Source organism: Sorex araneus, chromosome 4 (assembly GCF_027595985.1).
Source record: "Sorex araneus isolate mSorAra2 chromosome 4, mSorAra2.pri, whole genome shotgun sequence".
Lineage (NCBI taxonomy): Eukaryota > Metazoa > Chordata > Mammalia > Eulipotyphla > Soricidae > Sorex > Sorex araneus.
Genome location: NC_073305.1, coordinates 191,353,880 through 191,381,865, shown reverse-complemented (window position 1 = coordinate 191,381,865; position 27,986 = coordinate 191,353,880). Strand labels below are relative to the sequence as shown.

At 58.1% G+C, this 27,986-nt stretch overlaps 1 protein-coding gene across 1 annotated transcript; it reads right to left on the bottom strand.

Moving 5' to 3' along the window:
- Positions 1 to 564: 564 nt before the first annotated feature.
- FAM20C (FAM20C golgi associated secretory pathway kinase) lies at positions 565 to 27,840 on the bottom strand. Its single transcript, XM_004617268.2, has 10 exons — positions 27,126 to 27,840; positions 25,531 to 25,709; positions 21,429 to 21,507; positions 5,992 to 6,084; positions 4,961 to 5,076; positions 2,810 to 2,990; positions 2,424 to 2,533; positions 2,200 to 2,281; positions 1,540 to 1,599; positions 565 to 1,216 (listed from the first exon to the last, which is right to left on the bottom strand). Exons 1-10 carry the CDS (start codon positions 27,680 to 27,682, stop codon positions 967 to 969), a joined length of 1,707 nt encoding a protein of 568 aa, XP_004617325.1. The 5' UTR covers positions 27,683 to 27,840; the 3' UTR covers positions 565 to 966.
- Between the last annotated feature and the right edge of the window lie 146 nt (positions 27,841 to 27,986).

Genomic DNA, 27,986 nt, shown 5'->3' with positions numbered 1-27,986 from the left:
TAGAGACACAGGACACGGGGATAAGCAGCTAGGGACCGGAAAGGTCACCTCTGCCATGCAGACCCCACGAGCACCCCAAGGGCGAGGTGCCTCCGGACTGGGCAGGAGAGCCCATGGCAGCCCCGCCACACGGCACAGTCAGACCCTCTATCCCTGGACACACAGAACTTCAGAGGACACGGCGCTCAGACACGGCTGTCCCTTCGGGGCAGGACCAGCCTGCCGGGCTCCAGGCCGCCGCTCAGTGGAACAGGACGTGGGGGTGAAGAGACATAAAAACATAGTCAGATGCACAGACAGAGAGCCCCGGAGAAGAGCAGCTGCCCAGGGTGGCCCGGCCCAGGGCTCGGTGGGTGTGGGGGAGCCGGCGGTGTGGGTTGTGTCTGAGGGTGGTGGGGCACGGCGGCCGGAGAGCTGAGGCCGTCTGCTCGTCAGAGGATGAGCTGGCGTGCTGCAGGCTCATGTCTGCCCACACTCTCTGGCTGTCTGGGGCTTGGCGTGGACCCTGCCTGCTTCTGCTGGCCTCTGCCCGAAGCCCCTGGTGGCCCCACCCAGGGAACCACATGAGCTTGCGGAATCTTTATTGCACGGTCACCACATTGCAGACGATTCTGTCTCTGGCACTGCTGGGGCGTCTGCTGCTCACAGGGCACCGCACCACTCATGCTGTCCTGACCTTTGCAGGGGCCTGGGGCCTCCCACCATCAAAGGCCTCCTGCCGGCCTCAGTGGAAAGGGGGCACAGCGGGCGGCCCCTCCCCGACGTGCCTGCCGTGAATGATGCAGAGTGGGTGAAGGCGTCCCCTCAGCCACAGCCAGGCTGTCCACCCAAGCACCGGTGCTCTCCGACTCTTCTGGCCTCAAAGACCACCAGCCTGCCCCCAGCCTCCGCCATGGGCGCCCCGCATGTGGTGTGGCCACGTCCCTGTAGCTGAGCCCGTACGGGGGCAGGCCGGTGGGGCGGTCACTACCTCTGGGCGGGAGCACTGTGCTGGGGGCGCAGGTCATCCTGCACCACACTGCCCAGCCCATCCTTCTCCACACAGTCCTGGATGACCTGCAGCACGATGCGGAGCCGACGGTCCAGTGCCTCCAGGTGGGGCCGGTACAGGATGGGGGCCACACGGTCCTCCTGCAGGGACTCGGCCATCAGCAGGCTCAGCTTGTACTCCTCCTTGGCCAGCAGCTGCAGCCGCAGGTGTGTGGACTTCCTGATCCTGCAGGTAGATGCGGGGAAGGCACAGTCAGGGCCTCCCTCCGCATGGTGAGTCGGGGGTCTATGGAGGCCGGGTCAGTGCTGGGGCCCAGCCCACCCTGAGACGGTCGCCAGCGGACCTGAGCACTGTGAGACGCAACACCCAGTGATCCCCCTGGCCTGTGCCGGGAGGGGACCTGGGCAGCCCCAGGGCAGGGGAGCTGGGCCAGCCTGGGAGCCACAGGCCGGGGCCTGGGTGGGGGCTGTGGGCATCCCTGTCCTGTGGTATGAGGCTCCGGGGGTCCAGACCCCAGAGATGTGGTGGCAGTGCAGGGGCGGGCATACCTGCAGCACTGCTGGAGGGGCGCCAGGATGGACAGCTCATCATGAGAATATTTCCCAAACCTGTGCAGAGAGATACCAGCCAGGGTCACAGTGAGAGGGGGTGTGTGTGGGCTGCACTGTGGTGCTCCATGCGGTTGGGGATGGGAAAGAGGACTGGAGACAGGATGAGGGCCGGGGGGCCAGGGGCTGGGGATGAGGGCCGGGGGATGGGGGGTGTCTCTGAGGTTGAGGCTGACATGGAGCCCACACTGACCCCAGGCTCACTACTGCCCACACAGTAGCTGCCCACCACCTAGGCCTCCAGTCTGCCCACAGAGGCTGCCCCAGGGAAGGGCAGGGCAGGCCATTGTCCAGGCACAGGTGGACCTGCCTGTGGTCTCTCTCTACTCCACCTTCTGGCAGTGTGCTGGGTCTTAGCCCAGAGCCCCTCAGGCCCCTTCGGTACTGGTCAGTGCCCCTCGCCCTGCCCGCCACGCCCCCATGCACTTCAGGCAGTGATGAGCTGCTTGTGGGTTTCTGGGCGAATGTGGTGGCGGCATCAAGACCTCTTTGTCCCTGGCGCTGTCATTCCCACTGGGACCAGGAGCCAGCACAGCCCCAGGCTGAGCAGGGCCCGTGGGACCATGTCCTCTCCCACGCACTGGGGGCGCCGGGGCTCACCCTCGGCCATTGTCCAGGTGGATGATGAAGGTCTCGTTCCCAAACTTCTCAAAGGTCTCGTAATGGTGCCGGTCCATGTTGCCTGTGAGATGCCATAGTGGCCAGACAGTGACTGTCTGTCTCCACTACAGGGCACCCTGGCCACCCCCCTCCAGCCCGGGCCACAGCGGGGCCCCCAAGCCCCCAGCAAGGGACCATTCCTGTGTTGTCTGGCCTGGACCTACCCATGAGGAAGTCGAAGATGGTCATGTCCATGATGTCCAGCACGCGGTGGGTCCTGTCGTACGGAGGCGTCTGCTTCACCTCCTGACAGTAGTCGGGGTCCACTTCCCACCTGGGGGTGGGTGAGGAGTCTGATCTGGTGCTGGGGGGGCGGGGGGCAGAGGGGGAGTGGGGGACCACCCTTTGTGGCAGTGAGGAAGATGAACTTGGGGGCTCACTCAGTGCCTGCAGGGCTGCTGGAGCCTGAGGCATGCCCAGAGGTGATGGGGGTCAGGTAAGGGCCTCACAGGGACACAGGGGTCTGGAGTTGAGCCTGTGCCAAGATGCTCTAGGTCTGCGCCTGTCACAACGTGGCTCAGGGAGCCCCGTCCGGGCTGCCGCCACTCACTCTGCCTTCTTGCGCTTGTGGTAGGAGCGACGCCAGGGGTTGCGCCAGGTCTTCCTCTTGGCTATTGACAGGTCTGGCAGGAAGGCGGCCAGCGAGCCCTCGATCTGGTCGGGCTTCCCACAGAGGGCGTGCTCCGTGGAGCAGTAGTACGAACACTCCCCGTAGAAGCAGATGTTGTTGGCTGGGGAGAGAGGGTGCTGCGGCTCAGATGGCCGCTCACCCCGCCTGTCCCAGACCCAGGCCAGGCCAGGCTCTCCCCACGTCTTCCCTGGTGCTCCAGACAGGCCCCCTCCTGCTCCCCAGCCCCGCAGCCCGCAAGAACACAGTACCAGGACAGGCCCAAGGTAGCACCTGCTCCAGCTTCCTTGGCAGGGGGGAGTTGTGAATGCTGGATGGCAGCGGTGACAGCCTGCCCAGGAGGGAGGGAGGAGCGGGAACCATCTGCACGCCAATCCCAGCTCAGTAACAAAGAACCACATTCATCAACAGACAAGGAGCTGAGCAGGTATTTCTCTGAAGACACACAAGGGGCTGACAAGGGCATGGCGACACCAAAGGTCAGCAGGAAACACAAATCAGATCCACAGTGGTGCCTCCTTGTGCCCACTGGAAAGAGTGACAAGGCCAGTGACCCTCGTGCCCTGGGCTCTGGGCAAAGGTGTGGCCACAGCATGGCCTCTCCCAAAGGCATGAGTGAAGTCAGCTCATGGCACACAGGGACTGGCTAGAGAGCTGGAAACACACAAGTACACAGTGACACACACGAGCAAACACCACATACACCTGCAGGAGGAGCCAGCGGACAGAGAGCAGACGGGCTGGATTTGGGTCTGAAGCACGGGCAGCACCCAGTGAGCCAGCTGTGTGGGTGACAATCTGGGGCACCTCCAGGATCGACCACAGCCGTGACCCCAGCATTGTGAGGAGGGCCGTGCAGGGATCAGGAGCCAGCACTGAGGGGGCCCCTCCGAGATGAGGCCCCTCGGCCCCTCTCAGGAAACAGTCACTCTGGGCCTCCTGGAAATCTGTCGTCTTTAAGAGAACAGAAGCAAGTGGGGCTCCTCCCAGCCCCTGGACACTTCTAGCCCCTGGGGGTGGGTGGCAGCCCTCCCCGTAGGAAGCTGCGAGAAGGGGGTCTGCACCGGGGAAAAGACCCAAGATGGAAGCACAGTGGCTTTAGTGCTGGCCCTGTGGGTCCGACATGGTGGGTGCGTGTCTGGCCTGGGAGCCAGGCAGCCATGACAGTGGGCATCCGGGTCCTTCCTGACAGCTCAGGGTCCAAGAGACCCGCAGGTGTCCAGCACTCCCTGACATGGCCCTGTACAGGCCTGGAGGCGGCTGGAGGCTGAGTCACTCAGTCTGGCTGGAGCCGAGCTGACCGTGGAGTCTCCGCCTCCTCCCAGGGAGATGTGACAGAGAGGGGATGTGCGTCTGTGAAAAGCACAATGGCGCTGCACTTTGGGGTGGTCTTTCCTATGGGAGGAAGTCACGAGAGGGTCCCTCACTGACCAGTTGAAACACTAAGGGATGAGTCCTGTCCTAGATAAGATCAGGAGAGACATCTGCAATAGGGCGGAACCTCAACACTGGGCCTGTGTCCAGGTGAGTGTGCCCTGACTGTCTCTAGGTGAGTGTGCCCTGACTGCTCCAGGTGAGTGTGCCCTGACTGCTCCAGGTGAGTGTGCCCTGACTGCTCCAGGTGAGTGTGCCCTGACCCCTCCAGGTGAATGTGCCCTGACACTCCAGGTGAGTGTGCCCTGACCCTTCCAGGTAGGTGTGCCTTGCCTGTGCCCAGCTATGCTGTCTGTGTTGTGTCTGACTGCAGGGATCGAAGCCAAACTAGGTCCCCATGCCAGGGCAGCCCCTGTGCCGCTGAGTGGTGACAGGCGGGGTCTTAAGGCAGCCCCCTCTCCACATCTGTGCACTAGGACCAATCATGCCACCTGGCAGTTGGGAAGTGGGGAGTCTGGTCGGCCCTGAGGCCTTCCTGGGCAGCTGGGATGGTGAAACTCTGGATGCCAGTCTGGACCCTGAGAGGGTGGCATGGCATGCACGGCCCCCAAGGATGGCTGCAGGGCTGGGGGAGGCCTCCTGGGAGAGGTGCCCTGCTGCCCGGTGTGTGTGGGAGTCCGGGCCATGGGGATCCCATACCTGGGGAGATGAAGAAGGTTCTCCACAGTTTCTTGTCCCTTGTGACGTCCCGGATCTCCTTCGTCATGTTGACCATCCTGCCAGCCACAGGAGGGACCCGGCGGAAGTCCAGGATCCTAGCAGGAGGGGCAGGAGACGAGGGGGGGTCCTGCTGGTCTGTCCCAGAGGTGGCCGGTACCAGTCCCACAGTCCCAGGCTGGGGCCCTCAGCTGTGCAGGGGCTGCAGTGAGGGGAGTGGCCAGTCTCACGCTGCCATGGGTGGCCTGCCCAGCTGGCCTCTGCATGTGGACTCCCAGGTTCCCTGTGAGGGGGTCTGGAGAGACCCTCAGGGTCAAGCTCCTGTCAGTTCAGGCTCCACTAGTGACCCATGGGAATGTGATGGGCCTTTCAGACTTGGGAGTCCGACAAAGGGTCCTTCTGATGGCTACGTGTCTGTGAGACCCACAATCCTGAAAACACAAATTATTGTCTGCGGTAGGGGTGCTGGGACAGCGCATGGACCTGACAGGGACATAGGTGCTGGGCCACTGCTGTGACATGAGAGGACACCGGTGGTGGGACAGTGCTGTGACTATGGGGGGTCATGGGCACTGGGACAGTACTGTGACATGGGACGTGGGTGCCATTGCTAGATGCTGTGTTGGAGGCCAGTGATCATGGTCAAATCAGGTGTGAGGCCCCAGGGTCAGGGGCGGGTCCATGTCTCTGACCCCACACCCACCCAGAGCCAGACCTCTCCCCAGGTGAGCAGCCCTGAGCGGGCCACCACCGGCATCTGTCCTCGCATCACCTGGGAGCCCTTGATAGCCCTAAGGGGCTCAGTCTGCTGCCCCAAGACCTGAATTTCTGGGGGCTGCGTCCCACCCCATGGCAGTTCTCAGCATAAAATCTGGAACCTCTGTCCAGTGGTATTGCTGTGCCTGAGGCCTTGGGATGGACAGCACATGGCCACGAGCCTGGACCCCATCCTCACTGGGGTGAGCTGTGCCACCTGCTCGCTCTGTACCCAGGGGCCAGGCTCGACGGCTCACCTGTCCAGGTGGAAGGCAGCGATCTCTGCATTGTGCCTCTCGTAGTCAGAGAAATAAAAGAAGTCGGGGGGTGTCTCCTGCTCCCGAGTCTGCCTAGAGAAAGCAGAGGACAGAACTTGCCCATGTGTTCCTGAGAGCCAGCGACTGCCACAGGGCTGAGTCGCATCTCGAAGGTGCCCATGTGAGCAGCAATGTGGAGGCCAAGACGCTGCGACTTCCCCAGGCTGGCCTACAGGAGGAAGATCGCCACGTGTGCGGGAACACGCTCAGCCCCAGCACAGCCTCTCTGGCTGGCAGCGGGCTGGCACCGGGGTGCCCAGCTGCCTGACTACTCCCCCCTTTTGGCCCTTCTCTCAGCCCGAGGCTGCGAGGGCACCGAGGGCAATGCAGGCCTCACCTGTGGTCACTGCTCGGTCCCCTGGGGCCTCCAAAGCCTCTCATTCCCTCTCCCGCTGCAGCCCTGTGTGTGTCCTGGGGAGCCGCAGTGCTTCTGTGGCTTCTTCTGGGCTGCTCCTCGGACGACCCTCCCTCACATTCTCAGGATGACCTTCATGGCCCCAGGACAACTGTCAATTCCTGGGACGACCCTCAGGAGCCCAGAGGACAACCTTCTTGCTCTGAACGATCCGCTGGGACTGAAGGCAGGTGCTACCCCAGCCCGGGAGCATGCTCTAGCTGACATCAGCGCCGGCCTCAAGGGCCTCCGAGCTTCCCCAATAGCTCTGACAAGACTCTCTGACACCAACATGCTCCATGAACCTGGCTGGGTCATACACACATGAGCTGTATGCTCACACATGAGCCTGGCTGGGTCATGCATACATGATATGGGTCATACATGAATGAACCTGGCTGAGTTGTATATGCCTGATGTGGGTCATACATGAATAAGCCTGGCTGGGTCATATATGTATGATCTGGGTCACGCAGTTTTTCTCCTCCAGGACCAGTGCTGCTGGGATTTATTTTTTTTTTTTTTTTTTTTTTTTTTTTTTTTTTTTTTTTTTTGGTTTTTGGGTCACACCTGGCGATGCACAGGGGTTACTCCTGGCTCTTCACTCAGGAATTACCCCTGGCGGTGCTCAGGGGACCATATGGGATGCTGGGATTCGAACCCGGGTTGGCCGCGTGCAAGGCAAACGCCCTACCCGCTGTGCTATCGCTCCAGCCCCAAGGGATTTAATAGTTTCTAACTGAGAAAAGGAGAGGAAAGTGCAAGTGAGATTTTTTTTTTCCTGCAGAATTTTGGCTGCCTTCCCCTCAACTCTCTGCCCTGGCATTTCCACATGAAATTCTACCACTTATTTTCAGTCTGTAATGGAATGAAACATGATTTCCTGGAGAATATTGGCTACAGGGATTTTTTTCCACCATTCCCTGAACAGACCACTGGGGGGCCCCACATAAAGCCCCTCAGGCCATGTCCAGACCTTAACTCAGGGTGGGGCGTCCTGTGTCTGCTCCTGGTGAGGGTCCACACCTAGGGGGCGTCCAGGGATCTGCACTGAGTAGAGAGCTGTCTCGGGACATCTCAGGTGGCTTGCGGTGTCTTGGCAGGTCCCGGATGTGCTGGAGTCACCAGGGGCCTCCTCTGCACTTTCTGTGGATGGGTTTAGGCCTGGGCAGGCCACCAGACCAGGGTGCGCTGTCCCAAATAGCCTTGCACGGCCTCTGCACTCCGCCTGCCTTTCCCAGACAGTGGGCTCCGATTCTGCTTCAAAGTGCTGGCCCTAGGGCCACAGTGGTAATACAGTGAGGAGGGCGCTGGCCTTGCACGTGGGGGAACCGGGTTCCATCCCAGCATCCCATGTGATCCCCGAGCACCACCAGGAGTTATTCCTGAGTGCAGAGCCAGGAGTAACCCCTGAGCATCGTCAGGTGTGACTCCAAAAGACAAAAACAAACAAATAAAAGTGCTAGCCCTCCCCTGTGTCCCAGCAGAACCCCCAGACTCACCCTCCTCCCGGGGTCCACACCCAAGCGGTGCCTCCTGCAACTTCGGCTTGGAGCCAAACCAGCTCTGCTCCCCACACCATCTCCTGGCTGGAGATGCTTCCTGTCCTTCCTCACCTCTGCGTCTGCTCACTCCAGCCTCCCCAGAATCGGACAGTCCCAATTCCAACTCCCGGAGGAGCGTGGCTCCCTATTGGCCGGGCCGGGGCAGAGCTCGCTAGCCAAGTGCCTTCCTTCCACAGCCCTTCAGCAAACAAAAGAATGGATGTGAAATTGATGAGTTAAACAAAGAGAGAAAGCATAAGTCCGCCTGTGATCTTGGTCTCCCACCACTGCTCAGTCTCTATCATCGCCACCACAACTAGAACCCCGGCACCAGCACCTTCTCACCTCCCCCACGATCACCATCCCCAGGGCACCATCCGGACAAACACTGGTCTCCCGCTGCCCGACGGTGAGGTCTTAGCAGTCCTGTCGGCCTTTGCTCCTTACCTCCTCACCTGGACCCCTCTCCAGACGCTCTCCGACCCGTTTCCTGGCTCCCTCACCCTTACCTCATTGGGGACTCCACCAGAGTTTGCTCCTGGCCCCAGGGCCAGGAAGTGCAGGGAAGAGGATGAGCGTCCTTTGTTCCACACCCAGTGACACTCTGGCTCTGCTGTGCTGGGCCAGCTAGCAGAAGGTGTGAGCTATTTTCAGGAGGGAGGGCCCGTTCCTATCTGGGTCCGAAAGCTGGGACCTAGCTGCACAGCTGGGAGGCCCTTAGGGCCGTTTCTGACTTTATATCCAGAGAGGGCTCCATGGCTACTGGGCACTTAGGGAACTCTGAGGGGGCTGGATGCCCCCCACCCCCAAATAATGAGGATCCCTGTGGGCTGCCTGGGGAACCTGGGCCAGGGGCCCCATAAGGCACTGCGTGGGGGTGGCCAGCAGGGTAGGAGGCCATCATCCCTCTCTGCGCATGGTCAGGGCTGGACATGGACCTGACACCTCTGCAGGACAGTGGCACCTCCTCCCCCAGCACAGGCTGCAGGAGCCTTGGGGGAAAGTCCTGGGCTGGCACCTGTGTTCTCTCCTTGCTCCTGCTTCCTGGCAGGGTCACCCCTGGTTCTGGGCCCCTTCCCGTGGGCGTGTAGCAGGGGAGGGAGGGTCCACTTTGGGCGGAAGAGGCCTTGCCCCCCCGGGGCGAGCACCCACAGAGGGTTCCCAGACCACACAGCAGCAGCACAGGTCTGGAGACAGACCCACAAGCCAGGCCTGACCACTCCCTGGGGCTCTGTGAGGTGAGAGCGCCTGGGCCAGCCTGTGTAGGTGGGAATGCCTGGCGGAATCCTGGGAGGAACAGGCCCAAACGGAGCTGAGATGACCACTGTGGTGGAACACAGTTGGAAGTGGTTCTGTGGGATATAGATGGACGGCCCTGAAGGAGGCAGCCTCAGTTTCCCCTTGCCAGTGAGAGAGAAGCCACAGTTCTCATCAGATGCTTCATGTCACCCCCACCCACTTAACACATACTTCTCCAGAAGGCCCAGTCTTAACATCCCCAGGCCGTAACATTCTGCCCTGGCGCTCAGGCTCATGAGCACACGACGTCTGAGGCAAATGGCTAGAAGACACACCAGAACTCCCTTACCTCCTCCGACCAGAAATGTAAAGATCCCAACTTCCACCTAAACGGGTCTACAGGACAAACCTCGAATCCTCTGGAACATTTGTCAGTTGATAAGAAATCCTGCTGATCAGAGAGCCTTTAAAAAGGCTTACACAAAACCCCCTTAATTTTAAAACTGAGTCCTATACCAAGTTCCTCCCCTTAGGAAGCTCCTTTTCTCTTCTACTTTCCAACTCTAGGTCTGAGCATCTTTATTTTCAATATTTTCATTCTTGAAAATATTGAAGAACCTGGGAATTGCGAACAGACTTGCCGCCACTGCGTCTGCCTCACCCGCAGCATTTGGGGGCTTGTCTGGGATCACACTCCCAGCAGAAAACTGGTAAGTGTGCCGGACGCGAGGCCTCTGTTACCTGTTTCTTTGCTTCGGATACCTAGTTGCATAGCCCTATCAAAAAATGTGGGCATCCACCCACCAGCAGGTGACTAGCAACCCTAGCCGTTCTTAAGGTGGGTGGAAAGTCTGCCGGGTTTCCCTTTTTTGTGGTCCCCACTGTCCCCTGGAGAGTGGAATGTTGCAGTCGAGGGAGTTGGGCTCTTTCTGGCAACCCCAAAGGGCTCTTCCTTCTGTCCCCGTGGCCTGAGAGGAGCTCGAGCCCTAGCTGCAGTGTCAACAGCCTGCGAAGGCCTCACTGTCACCTTCACAAAGGCTCACATCTGGGTGCCCAGAGACATCTCCCAGTCCCCCATAAGTCTCTCTGCCCCTAGATTCTAGACTCGGGCCTTCCCCCTGCAGAATCCTGTGCATTTTCCCTAGAAGGGACCCTGGAAAAGCTTTCACTGGGAGACGGCCCAGAGGCCAGTGTCCTGCCTGGGTGCTACAGCAGCATAGCCTGCACTTGCCTGATGGCTTCTTGTGCCACAGCACCAGCCAGCCACTGCCACTGGGGCTAGTGAGGTCGAACTCTAACCTCCCTCTCACAGCTTTAGATCATTCTTATTCAGCTGCCTTAATCTCTTTCTTCCTCCCCAGGCAATTCACAGACCTTTTGTTTGAGCGCAGGGCATGTGAGCTGACTGAAGCTTCCCAGCATCTGTATACCACCCCCTCTAGTTTGGGGGTTGTGCCTGTTTATATCAGCACAGGGCCCAGAGCTGATATTCAGCGCCCTGCTCGCTTGCCCACCCAGAGTGGGTTATTTCAGGCCCAAAGTGCAGAGGCCCTTCTTTCCTGGCCAGGGTCCCCACAAGTGGGAAGCGCCATGACATTTCTATTGCTGGTTTTCCTGGTTCCAGCTTGGCCTTGCTGTGGTACAGGCACTTATTCAGGGAAAGGCCTCATCAGTAAGGGGCAGCTAAGCCCAACAGGGTCGTTTGAATCCATGCTGCAAGGTTCAAACCTGGGTGCAGAAGGAGGGGCCACTCTCTTCCCCCCATTGGGTAGTGAACAGGGCCCACAGGGACACTTGGGAATCTCCTTATTTCTAGAGATGGGGATCGTCTTCCCCAGAATCTCTGACTGCATTCCTGGCCCTGAGACTCCCGAGGACAGAGAGGCTCTGGACAGAGACAGTGGCAGGAACAGGAAGTGTTACCGCTGACCACTTGGCCAGTCTGTGAGCAAATGGTGAGAATCCCCTATGGAAAGTTACCCCAGACACAAGGTCATTTCGGCCCTGCGGTTGGGGTTTGTGCCTGGCCGTCCTAGCCCGGCAGAAGTCTGGTGCTGTCCTCCTCTGAGGTGGCCCAGCAGCCAAGTCTCAACCTGGTGTGAAGCAGCTGAGTTTGCTGGCCTCCCTGCCTTGAGGGAGGGCCTCCCTGGGGGGCCGAGGCCCTGTCGCACACTTTGGTTCCCCTCCTGTGAGACAGCCTGATGCTCTAGAGGCGCCTGCAGGGCCTCACTCACAGCCCCTGCCACGCCCCGTGCATTTTCCCCACTGGGAGTGGGGAGAGCCCCCAAAAGCAGCTCTCCTCTCTCAAAGGGGGGCACCTGCACCCCTTTGTCTGTAGTCAGTTCCTCTGTCTGGAATGTTAGAGCCAGGTTGAAATCAGAAGTCGAAATCCTTAGACCTGGGAAGCTTCATCATTGCAAAAACTCAGAGTGATATGCAATCCAACAATTTAAAAGTTTAGGTGCTTTTGGACCTATTAGATCAGGAATAAACTGAACGGTTTCTAAGCAGAATGTTGAGCCTAAAGAGAAATTGAAGTTCTCAATCTAAATTTCTTATTGAAGAACGATAAATGGATCCTAACAGCTGAAATTCTCTTGAACTTCAGAACCTGTACTGTCTCAAAAGGGCCGCAGAACTTGAGCTTAAGGGCTCTGTGAGACTGAAGGTCTCTGTGAGACCTTCCAGGCTACAGCCAATTTTAATGATATTAGACTGCTTTACAAATAACAGAGGTACAAAAGTCATCAAAATTGAATCAAAGAAAGTTTTCTTGTTTCGGAGCTGGAGCACAGCGGGGAGGGCATGCGACCGACCCGGGTTCGATTCCCAGCATCCCATATGGTCCCCTGAGCACTGCCAGGGGTAATTCCTGAGTGCAGAGCCAGGAGTGACCCCTGTGCATCATCGGGTGTGACCCAAAAAGCAAAAAAAAAAAAAAAGAAAGTTTTCTTGTTTCATAAAAATTGATGGTTCAAATGTTTTCTTATGCTAGCATGTCTAAATGTACATATCTGCTTTATTTCTGCACTGGATTATTAGAATATCTGACCTAGAAAATCTTATGAGGTGAAATAATTATAGTACATAAAAACAGGTTCAAAGAGTAATGGTTTAGTTTAAAACATGGGTTTCTAGAATTACAAAATTGGTTGCCAATCTTTTATCCTACCAATGTTTAAAAGATATCAGGCTTTAGGGTTGGAGCAGTAGCACAGTGGGTAGGGCGTTTTCCTTTCATGTGGCCAAACCGGGTTCAATTCCCAGCATCCCATATGGTTCCCCGAGCACCGCCAGGAGTAATTCCTAAGTGCATGAGCCAGGAATAACCCCTGCACATCGCCGGGTGTGACCCAAAAAGAAAAAAGAAAAATCAGGCTTTCCTGATGGAATTCCAGACCAGCGTCAGGGCTTCTCACCGAAGAAAAAAAAGTGGGTCACTTTAGCATTCAAGAGGCTAGGGACAGCCCCTCTGGCTTTAGTGGGTCCTGAATATAAAGAATGTGGGAAATGAGAGCAAGTAGCTTTTTTCAGACTGTGTCCCTAACCTGCCCAGTACATGTTATTATTGAGATAGTATAAATACTTGTTCATTAAGTTAGTATTTATTGGGAAGCATCACATAAAAAGAAATGCTCAGCATTATGTGAGTAACGTGGGTATTCTATGAGCCAGACAAGCATGATATTGTTGGTTTAAATTTTACGTTCTACCTCTTTAAGCCTTAACAGCACTTCTTTTGATCTATGGCCTATAGCAAATGGGTAAGCAACTATGGTAAGAGTGGACAGCTTGATTTTCTCTTCTTTATACCTTTTACATATTTAATACTTTGTGGCAATATCATTTTGCATAGATCTAGTAAAATAGGAGATCTTAACAGAGTAACAAAATAGCCACTTGTGGGGGCTGGAGCGATAGCACAGCGGGTAGGGCGTTTGCCTTGCATGTGGCCCACCCGGGTTCGATTCCCAGCATCCCATATGGTCCCCTGAGCACCGCCAGGGGTAATTCCTGAGTGCAGAGCCAGGATTAACCCCTGTGCATTGCCAGGTGTGACCCCCCCCCAAAGAAAAAGCCAAAATAGCCACTTGTATACTTTAAAACCTCAAGTGGAGAGCTCTGAACCCCAAGGGTGGTCTTACAGAACCCTGAATATTTGTCATACTGGCTTGACTTAAGCTTCAGTTGCTCTAAGATTGCCCTTAAGTCCTAACACCCCCAAATGTGGGTTCCACCGAGGACCTCAGATGGACCCCAGGCAGGCTACCTGGCCACCTTGGCTACAACACGGGAGAGCCCAAGAGCTCAAAAAAGCACATTGGTATAAGGGCAAGATCCTAAAGAGACAGACACTAATATCGGAAGTGGAACCATATGGTTCCGCCTACACCTAGAAGAAGGACCCTTTGGGGTTAGTCAAACTAAAACTGATGGGCCTGAGGCCTGCAGTTGGAAAACCACTGGGAAAACCACCTTGCTCTAATCTAAGTAAACCTATTGTTAAAAGTTACTATCCTAGGGGCTGGAGCAATAGCACAGCGGGTAGGGCGTTTGCCTTGCATGCGGCCGACCCGGGTTCGATTCCCAGCATCCCACATGATCTCCTGAGCACTGCCAGGAGTGATTCCTGAGTGCAAAGCCAGGAGTAACCCCTGAGCATCGCCAGGTGTGCCCAAAAAGCAAAAAAAAAAAAAAAGTTACTATCCCAGGTCTTACTGCGCCAATGCAAAATAACAGCCACTTTTATTAAAGAGAAATGATCTGCTGTGTTAATTATACAGGTAGAGAGAAAGTCATGTTTCACTTCAGGGACATGGTTTTGGGATAAAAACCAAATTCTTGTTTCATGGAAGGATAATAAAACTCCAGTTAGAAACCAGAGCAAAGGGCTGGAGTCACATAGCACATCGGGGAAGGAGTTTGCCTTGCACGCAACAGACCCGGGCTTGATCCCTGGCATCCCATATGGCCCCCCGAGCACTGGCAGGAATAATTCCTGAGTGCAGAGCTAGGAACATCACCACTGGATGTGACCCCAATAAGAGCCAAAAAATAAAAAATGAAAAAAAGAAGCCAGAGTAAGATCCACCACACCCTTTAAAGGCGGCAATGGGTTTGGCTTAGGAAATTTGGCTCTATTCAAAATTATTTTAATTGGGGTCTTGTTAATCTCTAATTGCTTTACCAGAAAGGGGGTACTTTTTACCCCCTCAAAAGTACAAGAATAATCTCTAATAACATTCAGTCTCTTGCCTGTGTCCCATTTTTTTCTAATGTTCTTGTACCATTCTCTAAGCAACATGAGCAGCCAGGCCAAGCTCAAAACATGACTCTGAAGAAGGAAATATCAGGGGGCTGGAGCGATAGCACTGAGGGGAGAGCATTTGCCTTGCACATGGCTGACTCGGGTTCGATTCCCAGCATCCCATATGGTCCCTTTGAGCACCGCCAGGGGTAATTCCTGAGTGCAAAGCCAGGAGTGACCCCTGTGCATTGCTGGGTGTGACCCAAAGAGAAAAAAGGAAAAAAAGAAGGAAATCATCAGTATGAAATGTCACAAGGTTGCCTGGGTAATGCTTAATAATCTGGATGACTTAGGCTCAGCCAGAAACTATGTCTGACTGAACCCCAGGAGATGACCATCACGGCATCCTTTCCCTATTTTAATGGCTGTGTTTCAGTGCCATGCTCTAAAAAGGACCCACTAAACTGGGGACGTAATTCGCTTTTGACCTCCAAATATTATACTTACCCCAAGACATGAAGTCATTTCAGCCCATGATGTGTGTACCATGCTCGCAAGGGATCACTGTTTTTGTGAATAAGTCTAGATAGATCCAGATCTATTTTTGATCTACAAACATGACCTTCAATATTGGGAATTGGGTTCTCAGGTGTTGCTTTTATGGAAAATAGGTGGTCTTGGCTCACTTGTGTCTGCCCTTCTCTGTCCCTTGGTGGACCTCTGCCTGTCATAGCCTTAAAACCTCATACCAGGTCTGTTTCCTCGTGGCTTGAGTCCATCCAACTATGCATCAGTGTGGAACCGTGGCTGCAGGTGACTGAGCTGTGGTGTCACAGGCCCCCAGGAGTCCCCTCCTGAGATACCCTGACTGCAGTGGGGCCCCTGGACAACAACCTGAAAGTCAGCAGGAAGGAGCCAGGTAGACTCACCGTCCCATTTCTTGACTCCTGTCAGGGCTTCATCTCTGAGTGGGGAAATGAAGGAGGAAGCCTCGGTTTACACTTGCCAGCTCCTGTGAGCAGTTTTTTTTACTTCCTGCAAATTCCTGGGCTTTTTCTAATAAAGAGGAAATTAACTGCTGTCCATCATAAAATTCATCCCCAGAGTTTAGGCTCACAGAGGGAGGCCAAGAAAATGGGAAATAAACACATAAGGCAAATGGGCAGACAAGGATCTGTTAGATGCTTAAATCCTCTGTAACATTTGCCAAAAGCCCAATTTTAAAGGGTCTACAGGAAAACCCTTATCTTTAACTTCCCTGCATTCCCTGAAACACAAAGACCTGGTTTTCTTATAAAAATCCCACAAAAAGAGTCATAGTTAACTCAGTCCTGTACTGAGTTCCTCCCGCTTGGAAGCTTCTATTTTCCAATAAACTTTTCTACTTTTCAACTCTGAGTCTGAGCATCTTTATTATTCAATATTTTCTTTCTTGCCACCACTGCTTCTGCCTCATCTGCACCCCCCTGCTCCCTCACTGGTTGCCCTGAGCAGGACATGCCTCCTCCTACAGGCCCCTAGAAAGCAGCCCTGGACAGACCTCCAGGGAACACCAAGCAACCCACACCTTGAGTCTTAGCCCGCTAAACCCTAAGAAGTTGTCTGGGGCCGTTCTTGAGACCTACACTTCACCACCAGCTCCCTTCTTCGTAGCTGATCAAACACCCACACCCCAATAGAGCATGTCCTAAAGTGCTTCACCAGGGCCCTACTGTGTGTGGTGTGGCAAGAAAACATGAGGGCGACGGCGAGCACCACCAGGAACCCGAGGGCTGGAGCGACAGCACAGCTGGGAGGGCAGGTGCCTTGCACACAGCTAATCCGGGTTCCATCCCCAGCATTCCATAGGATCCCCCAAGCACTACCAAGAGTGACCCCTGAGTGCAGTGCCAGGAGCAAGCCCTGAGCACCGCCAGGTATGGCCCCAAACCAAAAATGAACCCATGATTCACGCTGTGGCTGGACTTGGATCCACAGCTGTACAGAAACTTTCACTGCTGCCAAAGTTTCTGTGACTGTCACATTCAGTTACGTGACTGCACAGGGGTCGTGACCCTTAGGGTAAGAAGACAGGTGGTTGATAAGGCCCCCAGGAGGACACCAGATGCCCTCAGTGCCAAGCACAGGAGGTGTCTGGGCTCTCCAGGCAGTGGGAACAGCAGCCCAGTGGGGACCTCAGTTCAAGGCTTTGTTCCCATGAAACCGAACAAACACACCCAAGAATGAGGTCTAGCCCCAATGCCGAGGCACAGGCTCTCACAAGGGCCCTCCTGCTCCCAGTGGCCTGGCACACCAGGCCCCCACTAGCAGATGCAGACCGCCACACCATTGATGAGGGTCCCAGCCCCAAGACCTGACAGGGGCATAGAGGGTGGGAATAGGGGTTGCCAAAGAAAGGTCAGCCCAAACCCGGTCCAGCATGTGGGACCCAAACTCCCCAGCACGTGGCCTTTCTGTCCTGGGTGATGTGAGTTACCTCATGCACCCAGCAGAAAACAGCTGCCTTGTCATTACAGAGATAAATTAAGCTGCTTAATACCAGGTTTCGGCTGGAGGATGCTCTGGAACGGAGGGGTGAGGCCTGCAGTGACGTCAGCCCACCATCCCTCTGGAGCATGTCTCTGAGAGCCCCACTGATGCTGGCATCATGTCTGGACCCACGCAGGAGTGGGCACTTCAGGCAGTTGCTCAGACACAGCTACCTCCCAAGTCCAGGCCACCTGGGGAAGCTGCCCATATACACACCTGGGCGGCCTCCCCATCGAGGACACTGCAGCCAGCCCCCTGGAGCACCTGTGTGGGGGACAGTCTGCATAGGCCTGTGTGCTGGTCACTCCCCCAAGACCATACTCCCAGCCCAGAGACCCTATGCTGGTCCTTGGAGGCCTAAGGTGGGGCCTGCAAACGACAGGTCAGCTAGCCGGAGGGTCCAAGGGAAGGGGTGCAAAGCTCCCCACCATCCTCGCCACCTCTGGAGGGCGCCACCCCAAGGCCCTGAGCTTGGTGGGAGATGCTGGGCTGGGCCTTCGGGGATCTGGGGACACTGCTGGACACTGCTCTGGTTTGAATCCTGCTTCTTGTACACCAGGCCTGGCTGCCCGCTCTACCCAGCAGGGTGGGGCCCGGCCCCTGCATTCACAAGTGAGGTCTAGCCACAGAGCCCTTCCCTGAGCCTCTCGGTGGATTCTCTGCCACAGGCGCACATGCAAGCGCCTGCTTTGTTCTCTGCATGGTGAGCGGTGATGCCTGGTGGCCCACAGAACCCAGGCTAACGGGCTCCATCCCAGCAGCTGGACATGCAGGAGGAACCCTGTGAAGACAGCGCCGAAAGGAGGAGGGGGGCCTCACCACACAGCAGCATCGGGGACCCTCCGTGGGGAGCGTATGGCCCTGAGTGACTTGCTCTGCGCACCAGCCTGGCTCAGCAGACGCCCCGCGCCTGAACTCAGTCCCAGAGCCTGGCCTTCGCCTGACCTGCAGCCCATCCCCTGTTCACGATTGAGCTTCTGCCTCAGGTTCCTCCTCCCTGGAGGAAACCGATAACAAAAATAAACTATGTCTGGGACTGGGACGCACTGACAACTTCCTGTGCAGAGACCTGCTAGGCCCGTGCTCATCCAGCAGCAGGGGAAGGCGGGACAGGTTCTGGGGCACGGCACTGCGGGGTGGGGTGGGGTGTTCTTACACAGGAAGACCAGAACGCTGCAGCTCGTCCGCAGGTCAACTGGTCTTCCCTGTCAGCACGCACACATATCCCGCTCTGGTGCCCACACGTGCCCGACGGCATCCCCAGTGTCCTGCTCTCTCTGCCATCAGTCCCATGGCTGCCTCTGGTTCTTTCCCTGCACCCTCCCACCCTTGGGTGCTGCCTGTGGAAGCACCCACCTCTGCAGCAGGGCTTGCCGTGTGCCTGGAGGAAGACCATTCTCCAGACCCAGATGCCCTCTGAGTCCCAGGCCCTGCCCCTCCGGCTGCCCAGCTCCCCTGGCACCAGGTCTGGCTCACCCCAGGTGCAGCCCCAGGGCTGTGCCATGAGGGGCCCCGCTCTGGATCTCTGTCCCACCTGGCCGAAGCCCTCGCCCCTCTCCCACCCCCCTCACATAATGTGGCCCCTTGCGGTGTGGCCTCTGCCCCTGGGAACTCTCCTAACTGGGTGGGTCCCACACTCACCCCCGCACGCCCAGCGGCCGGTCCCAGTAAATGGTGCTCCGGAGCCACAGTTCACCCTCCCTCTCACCGTCTCTCCAGCATGGAGGCAGAATGTCACATTCTAGGCAGCTTGGCCCTGTGCCCAGGCAGTATGGAACCACTGTGAGAATGGCTGTGAGGGGCAGCAAAGGGGTGAGGCGCTGGCTTTGCATGCAAGTGACTTAGTTTTGATCCCCCACACCCCATATGGTGCCCCAAGCTCTGCCAGGAGTGATCCCAGAACACAGAGCCAGGAGTAAACTCTGAGCACTGCCCGGCATTACTGTATCACTGTCATCCCGTTGATCATTGATTTGCTCGAGAGGGCACCAGTAACGTCTTCATTGTGAGACTTGTTGTTACTGTTTTTGGCATATTGAATACACCACAGGTAGCTTGCCAGGCTCTGCCGTGCGGGCAGGATACTCTTGGTAGCTTGCCGGGCTCTCCGAGAGGGACGGAGGAATTGAACCTGGGTCGGCCGCATGCAAAGCAAATGCCCTGCCTGCTATGCTATCCCTCCAGCCCACTGTCAGGCATAGCTCAAAAAAAATTTTTTTTTCTTTTTGGGTCACACCCAGCAATGCACTCAGAAATCACTCCTGATAGTGCTCGGGGAACCATATGCGATGTCCCCCAATCAAACCCGGATTGGCCATTTGCAAGGCAAGTACCCTATCTTCTGTACTGCTCTGGCCCTGCTTAAAAATTTTAAGGATGCCAGAAGCTGAAAGAGCCCCTGAGACCAGATGCAGACGGCGGCGGGGGCTGAGCCAGACTCAAGGGAGTTTTCCCCAAGGAATCGGGTCAACTTCTGTCACAATGGCTGCATTCAGGGCGGGAGGGGGGGTGTCTGCCAGGTTCCAGCCCCAAGCTTCCTCCCGGAGTGGACATCCCATCTCCTGTGGGCGCCCACATGGTCACAGCTGGGAGGGCCCCGCACTCTCCCCTCAGTGCCCTGCACAGAGGCTGGAAACTTAGTGAGAAGCTGGGAACTGAGTGAGGCAGTGGCGTCCCTAACTCAGGCCCTGCACCCCACTTACCTGGCACTCACACAAACTCAACAGGAACACATAAATGCCACTGGCGTAGCAATAACAAGCAGCAGATACTCAGGACCCGACACTCAGCCTCTGGTTGAGAGACCATGTGTGACCAGCTCTTTATCTAAGATGCATAAAGAGCTCTCACAACTCCCTGGTGGATGACGAGTAACCTGACTGGAAAACGGCAGCGACCTGTGAGGCATGTCCCTGAGGAGGACAGTAAGCAGCCAGGAAGGGTGGGAGGCACAAGGTCCATGTCTGGGAGCCGCCTCTATGCCCCAGCAGGCAGTCTGGGCAGGGGGCAAGGCTGCAGGGAAAGAGGGAGCCGGTAGCTGGGAGGCTGCAGCTGCGGAGAAACCCAGCACTCAGCACCTCACCTGCCCAGCACTCCACCCCTGCCACCAGAGAAAGAAGGGGGAACCCTAAACCCTCACCCGGAACTGGCACCTGGAGGGCACAGTGGAAGGGGTCCCAGCCTCAGTGCTCTGGCCCTGTGCAGTGACCACAGAGGGAGGGAACTGTGGGCTTCCATCCCGGGAGGGTGAGGCCAGCTACTGGAGGGTGTCCTGGGACCCCGTCACGTGAAGGCTCAGATATATCAGGAAGCCTGCGACACTGTCCAGGCTGAGAGGGCCCAAGATGGGCGGGTGGACGCTCACTGCGAAGAACAACAATGCACAGCTCTATAAGAGCCTGAACCTGGAAGAAGACAGCCCTGCCTGAGGCCACAGGAGCTTCTGACCAACCCAACCAAAGATGAACACAGGCTGCAGGGAGAGCGGGGAAATGGGCTGTGACATGATGATACTTTGATAAGACTCCAGCTAAGCCTGAAATGAGGCCATGTGGGACCATGAGCCTGTGGAAGCTGACCACCAAGCTTTCAGGGGTCACTTCCAGGGAACACCAGGGACCCACCCTACCCCCCACCAGTCTCAGTCACATCCCTTGAGGTGCTCCCAGAGGAGCCAACTTCGACAAAAAACACTCATCTAGGCTCCACTTCCAATGTGGCCATAAACCAGAGCCACAGCGGCAGCCAGGGCACAAGGCCACCCCCACCTTCATATCCTCCAGAATATTCCATGAGGAGTCACATCCACAAACTCACACCTTCCAGAGTGTTCCAAGAGGAACCCACAGCTCACAGCCTCCTGTTGTGTAGAACCTGTTGACTTCAACTTCCTGAAGCATCTCCTGAAGGCTGAGGGTTGTGCAAAACTGACTGGCACCTACTTTCCTCAGTCACAAAGTAACGGGGACCCTGCACATTTCCCAGCACAGCCCAGACCTCTGCCCTCCTGTTGCTCAGAAGCAGACATGCTGAGGGACACTAAGGCCACACCTTGTCGTGCCCGGAGCACATGGTGCCAGGTGTGGCCATGCTGGGAGGCATCCTGAGCCTCACTGGAAACAGCCCCTCTGCTCCAGCAGTTCGGACCAGACTGGTGAGCGACAGGAAAGCAGGGAAGGCATTCTCCTTACAGCCAACCCACGCTCGATCCCTCCACCCCACGTGGCCCCCCCAAGCCTCCAGGAGGAATCCCTGAGTGCAGAGCCAGGAGTCAGTCCTGAGCACCACCAGGTGTGGCCCTAAAGCAAAAGCAAACACACGGAGAAAGAGTACCGGGAGCTCACCCCAAATCCATCTGGGGAAGCAAAGCATTTCCCGCCAGAAGAGACCCTCAGAGCCCCGCCCCGACCTGCACTGCACTTACTTCATGGGTTTGAACAGCGCTTGCCCGAAATTCTGGAATGTCATGATGAGCTTGAGCTGCGTCCCCCCTGACTTCATGGCTGTAGGGGGAAAAGGCGCAGGGGAGGGATGGGGTAGGTGGAGGTGCGGAGTGGGGAGAGGTATCGGGGAGAGGCACAGGGTTACTGGCCGCCAAGCCCCTGCTACACCCCAGATACCCCCTGCCCCAGATCCCTCCCGCCCCAGACCCCTCCTCTGTCCCAGACCCATAAGGGGCCTCTGACATGGCCCTTGTGTGGCACCAGCGACATCCCCAGAACACCAGACCCGTGAGTGCTCCTGCTGCCTTTCCAGCTGCCACCAGGGCGTGTTCACCAAATCGCCCTGGGGCCCAGCCACGTCCCCGTCCTGTCTGTGGGGACTGAGGGCCATGGCCATGTCAGAAAGGGGTGTCCAGCCGTGGCCCTGGGGACCTGGGACCTCGGGCACCCTCTTCAGTGTGGGGGCTGGAGCGGACTAAGCAGGCTGAGCTGGCACTCTGGGCCTGAGGGGTCTTGGGGACCGGCTTCAGGACACCTCCTTCAGCTCATGGCACAGCTCTGCACCGCAGGTCGTGGAAGGTTCCAGTTCCTGCGTTTGAGGGCTCTGGGCTGCTGGGCAGAGGGCGCGGGTGCAGGAAAGCTATCTTGGTGTGAAACTTTGAGGGGAGCCCCTTCAGATGCCAGAAAGCATGTGGTGGGGCTCAGCCCAAGGCCACCTTGGCCACCTGTCATTCGGCTCTCCCTTGAGGGTCTCTGTCCTCCTCCTGGGTCCTCCCCACAGTGGGGCCTTGGGTGTCTGCCTCATTCTCTGCAGGTCACAGTGCCAGGCAGGGACCCAGTCCCTTCTGGCCTGAGCTGCTGTTCCGTGGAGCTGTCTTCCCCTCAGCAGCAGGGCTGCCCTGTGGCACTGCCCCAGCCACTGACCTTTTGCTCTTGGAAGCCTGTGGCCATGGGTCTCGGGCCACGAAGTGAGGAGTTGAGTGGGCAGAACTTCCACCTGGAATCATTTTGCAGCGACTTGACCAGAAACTGTGCCCCGTTAGCCCTCTCTCCCATCGTGTCTGCTCCCCCTTCCAGCACCTTCCAGCACAGGCCCGGGGGCCATGCCAGCCCTTTCCGCATTTGCAGGTGTGCACGAGTTGACCTTGCAAGCGCAGGCACTGGGCAAGCGCACCCGATCCGAGCGGAATGGAGCAGGCGGGACAAAGCCTCTTCCAAGGCGCCTCAGCAGGAGCCAGGCTCTGAGTGTATCGTCACAGGCCACAGGCTCCTAACCTAGACTGAGGCTCTGAGCAGAGCAGGAGAGCGCGGGTCCCCACAAAAAGGCTCTCTGCCCAGCCCTGGGCGCTCCTGAACTGCACGATGCCGAGACTGCGGCGCCCACTGAGCCCAAGGACAGCTCTGAGCAGAGCAAGGGTACGGCCTGCGTGTGTACCTTCTGTGACTGCTGGCAACACGCTGGCAACAGTGCTGAATGCACTGTGGGACTTCCAGGGCACACTGTCACCTCAGTGGCCTTGGGTATCTGGGTCCCACCTGGGGCCATGGTACCTGCTCTGGCCACCGCTGCACCAGCAGCTGCTAAGGCTCGGCTTCCAGACCTGCCCTCCCGAGGCTCTGGGAAGCCAGGGCTCAGAGCTGGGTCTCCAACCCAAATGGGACAGACGTCCTAGAAGACATGCATCCCTCTGGGGATATTTGCAGCCTCCCGCAGGGCCAGCTCTGTTTGCTGCACACCTGGAGCTGGATTATACACTGCACACCTGGAGGCAGGACTCGGCACGCTGTGCTGGACAGTCTGAGGCTCCAGGAGAGGGGCCATTTCACCAAAGTGGTTTCACGGCAGGCGGGCATCTTCAGGCTCAGGGCAGTTGCGGGAGAGTGACTTCCACTGTCCAGTACTGGCTCCCTGGGCAAGGAACCTCTGGTCTGCCCCCAGGTGCAACCCTCAGACTTTTCTGCAGAGACAGGAACTGCCCTGCTCTCTCTCCCCAGAGCAGGGCAGTTCCTGACAGGTCCACGTTCTTCAAAGTCCCTGGAGGCAAATTATTTGGGGCTTTTGACAACTGAGGTGTAGAGTGGAGTGAAGTGTCTGTACCCCATTATGTAACACCCTGCCTGGTTGGGGCAGACCCATCATGACACACACCTGTTCCACAGAGGACCTATCGGCAAGAAAAGGGGATTCTGAACAGCCTTGACAGCTGAGGTGTGGCCACCGTTGGCTCATGTGGAGTCAGGCTTCACTGCCGAATAAGCTACGTTTGCACTTTATACTCGCAAGCAGGATTTTAGAGGTTGGATTAAAAACCACCCCCATATTCCACATGAGTGTGGACCTCCATGCATTGCAAAGGAGCAAGCCCTGGCTAGCCACTGTTTCACCAGTGGAGACACCTGGTCCCACCCACCAACCATCCAGGGGCTTCTGGGCACTGACACAAGGGCTATGACCTAGCCTGTCCCCTGGGGTGCCTGATCTCCAGAGCAGGGACAGGACTGGTGGGGACAAGGAGACAAGGGCAGGTGGGGGCAGGGGCTGTAGCTGCTCAGATAGAACCGGGGATGCATGGCAGGAACAGGTCAGGCCACAGACTGGGGTGGGAAGGGGTGCTCCTAGCCACAGGCTTTGGGGGCTCGATTAGGTCTCCCCAGTAATGCTGGGGCCCAGAGGCACACTGGTGCCATTGGGAGGCGGGGCCAGGCACTCGCTCTAGCCCTTAGTGTTGTCCTCTAGTCACAGCCATGGCTTCATGCTCTGCTCAGTCATGGCTGGGCCTTGGGGATTGGGAGAGAGGGCACAGGGCTGTGTGAAGGGAGGGCCCAGCCTCCCTGTGGTCACTCCTGGGCCCTGCACACTGCACCTTGGCCAGCAGGAGTTGGAGGACACTTGCCACTGGTGGCAGGCAAGCGGAGTCCCCAAGGCCCGGCCTGCACCCCAGGCCCTGTATCCTCACAGCAGAGCAGTGACCGGCTGTCAGACCCATGGTATGGGTCTGGGGACAGTTTAAAGGTTTCCTCATTCTCTTCTCATCCCGGGGGATGTTCCTGAGTCTGTCTGTGGAGACGTGCACATGTGCTCACACGGGTGCAGCAGGGCATGTCTGTGCAGGGTGAGTGCCCCACACGCCTTCTCCACTCAGACACTGCCCCCATCTCCCCAGGAAGCCCCTGGCCAGACCCTCCTGTCCTGATGGAGGCACTTCTCTCTGAACAGTATAGGCAGTGTTCCTGGCTGTCCCCCAGGCTGTCCCACTCTCCAGCACCGCCCCCCCCCCAAGGGGCCCCAGTGTGGAGGGGACCGAGACACTATGCAGAAGGCAAAGGGGTTTAGGGGAACACCAGGAAGTTCTATAGCCTGACTCTCGGTGAAGGAAACTGTGTGTGTGTGCGTGTGTGCGTGTGTGTGTGTGTGTGTGTGTGTGTGTGTGTGTGTGTCTGTCTGTCTGTCTGTCTGTCTGTCTGTCTGTCTACTGGACACATAGCATGGGACTAAGCCTCAGAGCAATGGGTGGGGTGAGGTGGAGAGGCAGACACAAGCAGAGTACACCCAGCCTGTCCCATAGGCCACTGTCAATGTGTGCATGGCGACATGCCAAGGGCTGACTCCCACGACCGGCGGGGGCCTGGCAGAGCCCCATGTCAGGGGTCCTGAGGGCTGGTTTCAGTGCTACTCAGGGACACTTGGCAGATCCTGGCTCAGGGCCTTGCTCCCTGCAGAGCTGCTGGGTGGAAGCTCCTCCCTGTGGCCGGGTGATGAGGAGACTGTCTAAGAACAGAGGCATCCCACAGCTGCTCAGAAGTCTCACACCCGAGATCCCAAAGAAGACAGATATCACCTCAAGTGGATACTGGGCACAGGGCCTGGCCTGCGGGAAGCGCTGGTCATAGCCACTCACTTGGGTCTTGCAGGGATGGCCTCAAAGTGGCCCCTTGCCCTCTGTGCCTCCGCTGCAGCCCCGGGCAGCCCCTTTCCTGAGGCCTAGACTGCACTCTCTGAGACAGTCCCTCCGGTGGGTGGCTTGGGGCAGGAAGCACGGGGAGGTGACTCCCAGGTGGCCAGCAGTCTCAGTGGGCACCTACCGACACTGGTGATCCTCTGGGCGCCCAGGTCCCGCAGCAGTGCACCGATGGCTGGGTTGTGCCTCGAGTACAGCTCGTAGCGGTTGATACCCACGTGGAACTTGAGCCAGTTCGGGTAGGCATCCTCTGCCACCCCCCGGGTGGGTAGAAGCCCCTCATCCTCGGTCCCATCGTGAGGCCTACAGAGACAGAGATGCCCCAGACTCAGCAAGCAGGACCAGCTGCAGGACCAGACTCCTGGGACTCGGAAGGTGGGTCCAGGCCTGACCTCCAGACCCGAACAACACGGGGTCTCTGCGGGTACCTGAGCTCAGACAGCACTGCTGGCTCTGCCCTTCCCCAGGCGGCCATGAGCTGATGACACCTCTCCAGCCCGCAATTCCTACTCAGCCCAGGAGACCTGCACGGCACTATAACTAAGGCAAGATCAAACCAGCACTCAGCAGGTGATGCCGTCTGCCCGGCACCCAGACTGGGGTGGGGGGCGGGGAGATCAGCTCTTTCTAGAACAGAGCAGTGAGCCCACCTCTGACCACAGAGCCACTGCAGATCCCAGACACGCCCCATCGCCAGACCTGCTCCTGCTCCCAGCTATGGTTCCAACACCCAGGGACAGGGATGATGCAAGAGCTAAATTTGATTTTAATGAGGGCAGCCTTGGGTGGGGAGAGAGCAGAAAGGAGAGGCGGGCAGTCCTTCTAGTCTAGGCCCTAATGGAGGCCAGAGGCCCCCGCCCACGCTGCCTGGGCTCCTGCCCTGGAGGGAGGACAGGGGCTTGCCTCAGCTCCAGCTGACGGTGTGCGCTCCCTCCCGGGGACAAGGATGGCGTGCAGCCGCCGGGGTAGACTCCAACTGCAGACTGGTAGCCGCTGACTGCAGACTCTGACTTGGTCACCCACCCAGAAGCATCCCTCCTTCTCAGGCTCCCGTGTGTCCCCTTGAACCGGGCTGGCAGACAAAGGCAAGGCCACGCAGCCTGGCACTGTTTAGGCAGGAAACACGGCTGGTCAAATTTCGGGAGAGAAGGGATTTTCCACGTGTTCCAGAAACCTGGCCTCCCTTGGTTGCTCGGGTAACCTTGTGCCGGGAGTGACTGACTCTGGCCGGGCTGGTTAATAAGTCACCAGTCTGGGCCGCAGCATCTGCTCTGTTGATGGTAGATGCGGGAGGGCTGATGGGGGAGGAGGGGGAGGCACTGCTCACCTCGAGGGAGCCGTTGTCCCATCACAGTTGTGCTGTTCCCAGAGCACCGCCCCTGACCCCTGGCTGGCAGAGCCTGCTCTCGGGGGGCCAGCACAACGGCTGCCAACCTTGCTCCCACCAGCTGACTTCCAGGCTCACCCAACCTCCTGCTACCTCTGACCAGTCACCACGTGTCTGAAAGCTGGGGGCCAGCAGGTGTCCAGGGAGGAGTTGGTGGCTCGTTCACCCTCCAGCCCAGGCTTTCACTCACCCGGACTCAGGCCCCAGCTTGGCTGCTGCTCCTTGCACAGCCCCAGGAGCTGCCTCGGGAGGGTTCCCTGTCCACCTCTCCCTGGGGACACCTGGCTGCAGAAGCCCTGCGGAGAAGCAGACACACCCAGTGCCTCACTCACCAGTCTGGGCTGTCCATAGCCACCTTGGGGAGGACCCTGAGAGTGCTATTCACGTCGAACAGGACATCATCCTCCGTTATGGGGGGAACTGCCACCTGGTACAGGGGGTGCTCAAAGAGCCGGGCCAGGAGGGAGCCGCCCCCGCGGGGCTCGGGGGGCTGCGGGAGCCGCCCCAGCCCGGGCGCCCGCAGAAGCGGCCTGTGCACCGGGTGGCGGGGTCTAGGGGCTCCGGGGCCCTCGGCAGCGTCAGTCCCGGGGGGCAGCTTCTCCAGAGAGTGGGACGTGAGGTTGGAGGCAGGGTCGGAGCTGAAGTCCTGTAGGATGCGCAGCGTGTGCTTCTTGGGCCAGCCCGAGTCGCCGGTGTCGGACGCCGCCGCGGGGGTCTCGGCGGGGCGGCCCCCCGCAGGCCGCGTGCAGGAGCAGCCGGGGTCCCCCGAGGGCGGGGCCGCGCGCCGCTCCAGCTTGGGCAGCAGATCTAGCACAATGTGCAGCGCGCAGGCCACCAGGAACACCATGAGGATGAGCACGCGGAACCGCCGCACCAGAACCATCTTCATGGCAGCAGGGCCCGGCCCGGCGCGCCCGCGGCGCGTCCCCGCCCGGCTAGTCGCGGCTCGGCACGGACGCGGCGCCGCGGCGCGGGTCAAGGTCCATCAGGCGCTGGGCCGTTCCCGGGCCGCGGCCGGGCGCAGGGCGCCGGCGGGCAGCGCGCCCGCGCTCCGGGCCATGTCCGAGCCGGTCCCCGCGGCCGCGAGCTGGGCTGGCGGCCGGGGCGCGGCGGCCTCGGCCCGGTTCACAGGGCGCGCAGGGGCCCGAGGCCGCGGCCCATCCCGACCGGGGCGCGGCGGCAGCTCCTCGGGG

Bases quoted from the DNA above. Each gene is read 5' to 3' on its own strand.
- FAM20C (XM_004617268.2), bottom strand. From the start codon at position 27,682: ATGAAGATGGTTCTGGTGCGGCGGTTCCGCGTGCTCATCCTCATGGTG. The intron at 1,600-2,199 runs GTGAGCCCCGGC...CTCTCTGCACAG, and splicing joins CACCTGGACAATGGCCGAGG to GTTTGGGAAATATTCTCATG. The intron at 1,217-1,539 runs GTATGCCCGCCC...ATCTACCTGCAG, and splicing joins CCCCTCCAGCAGTGCTGCAG to GATCAGGAAGTCCACACACC.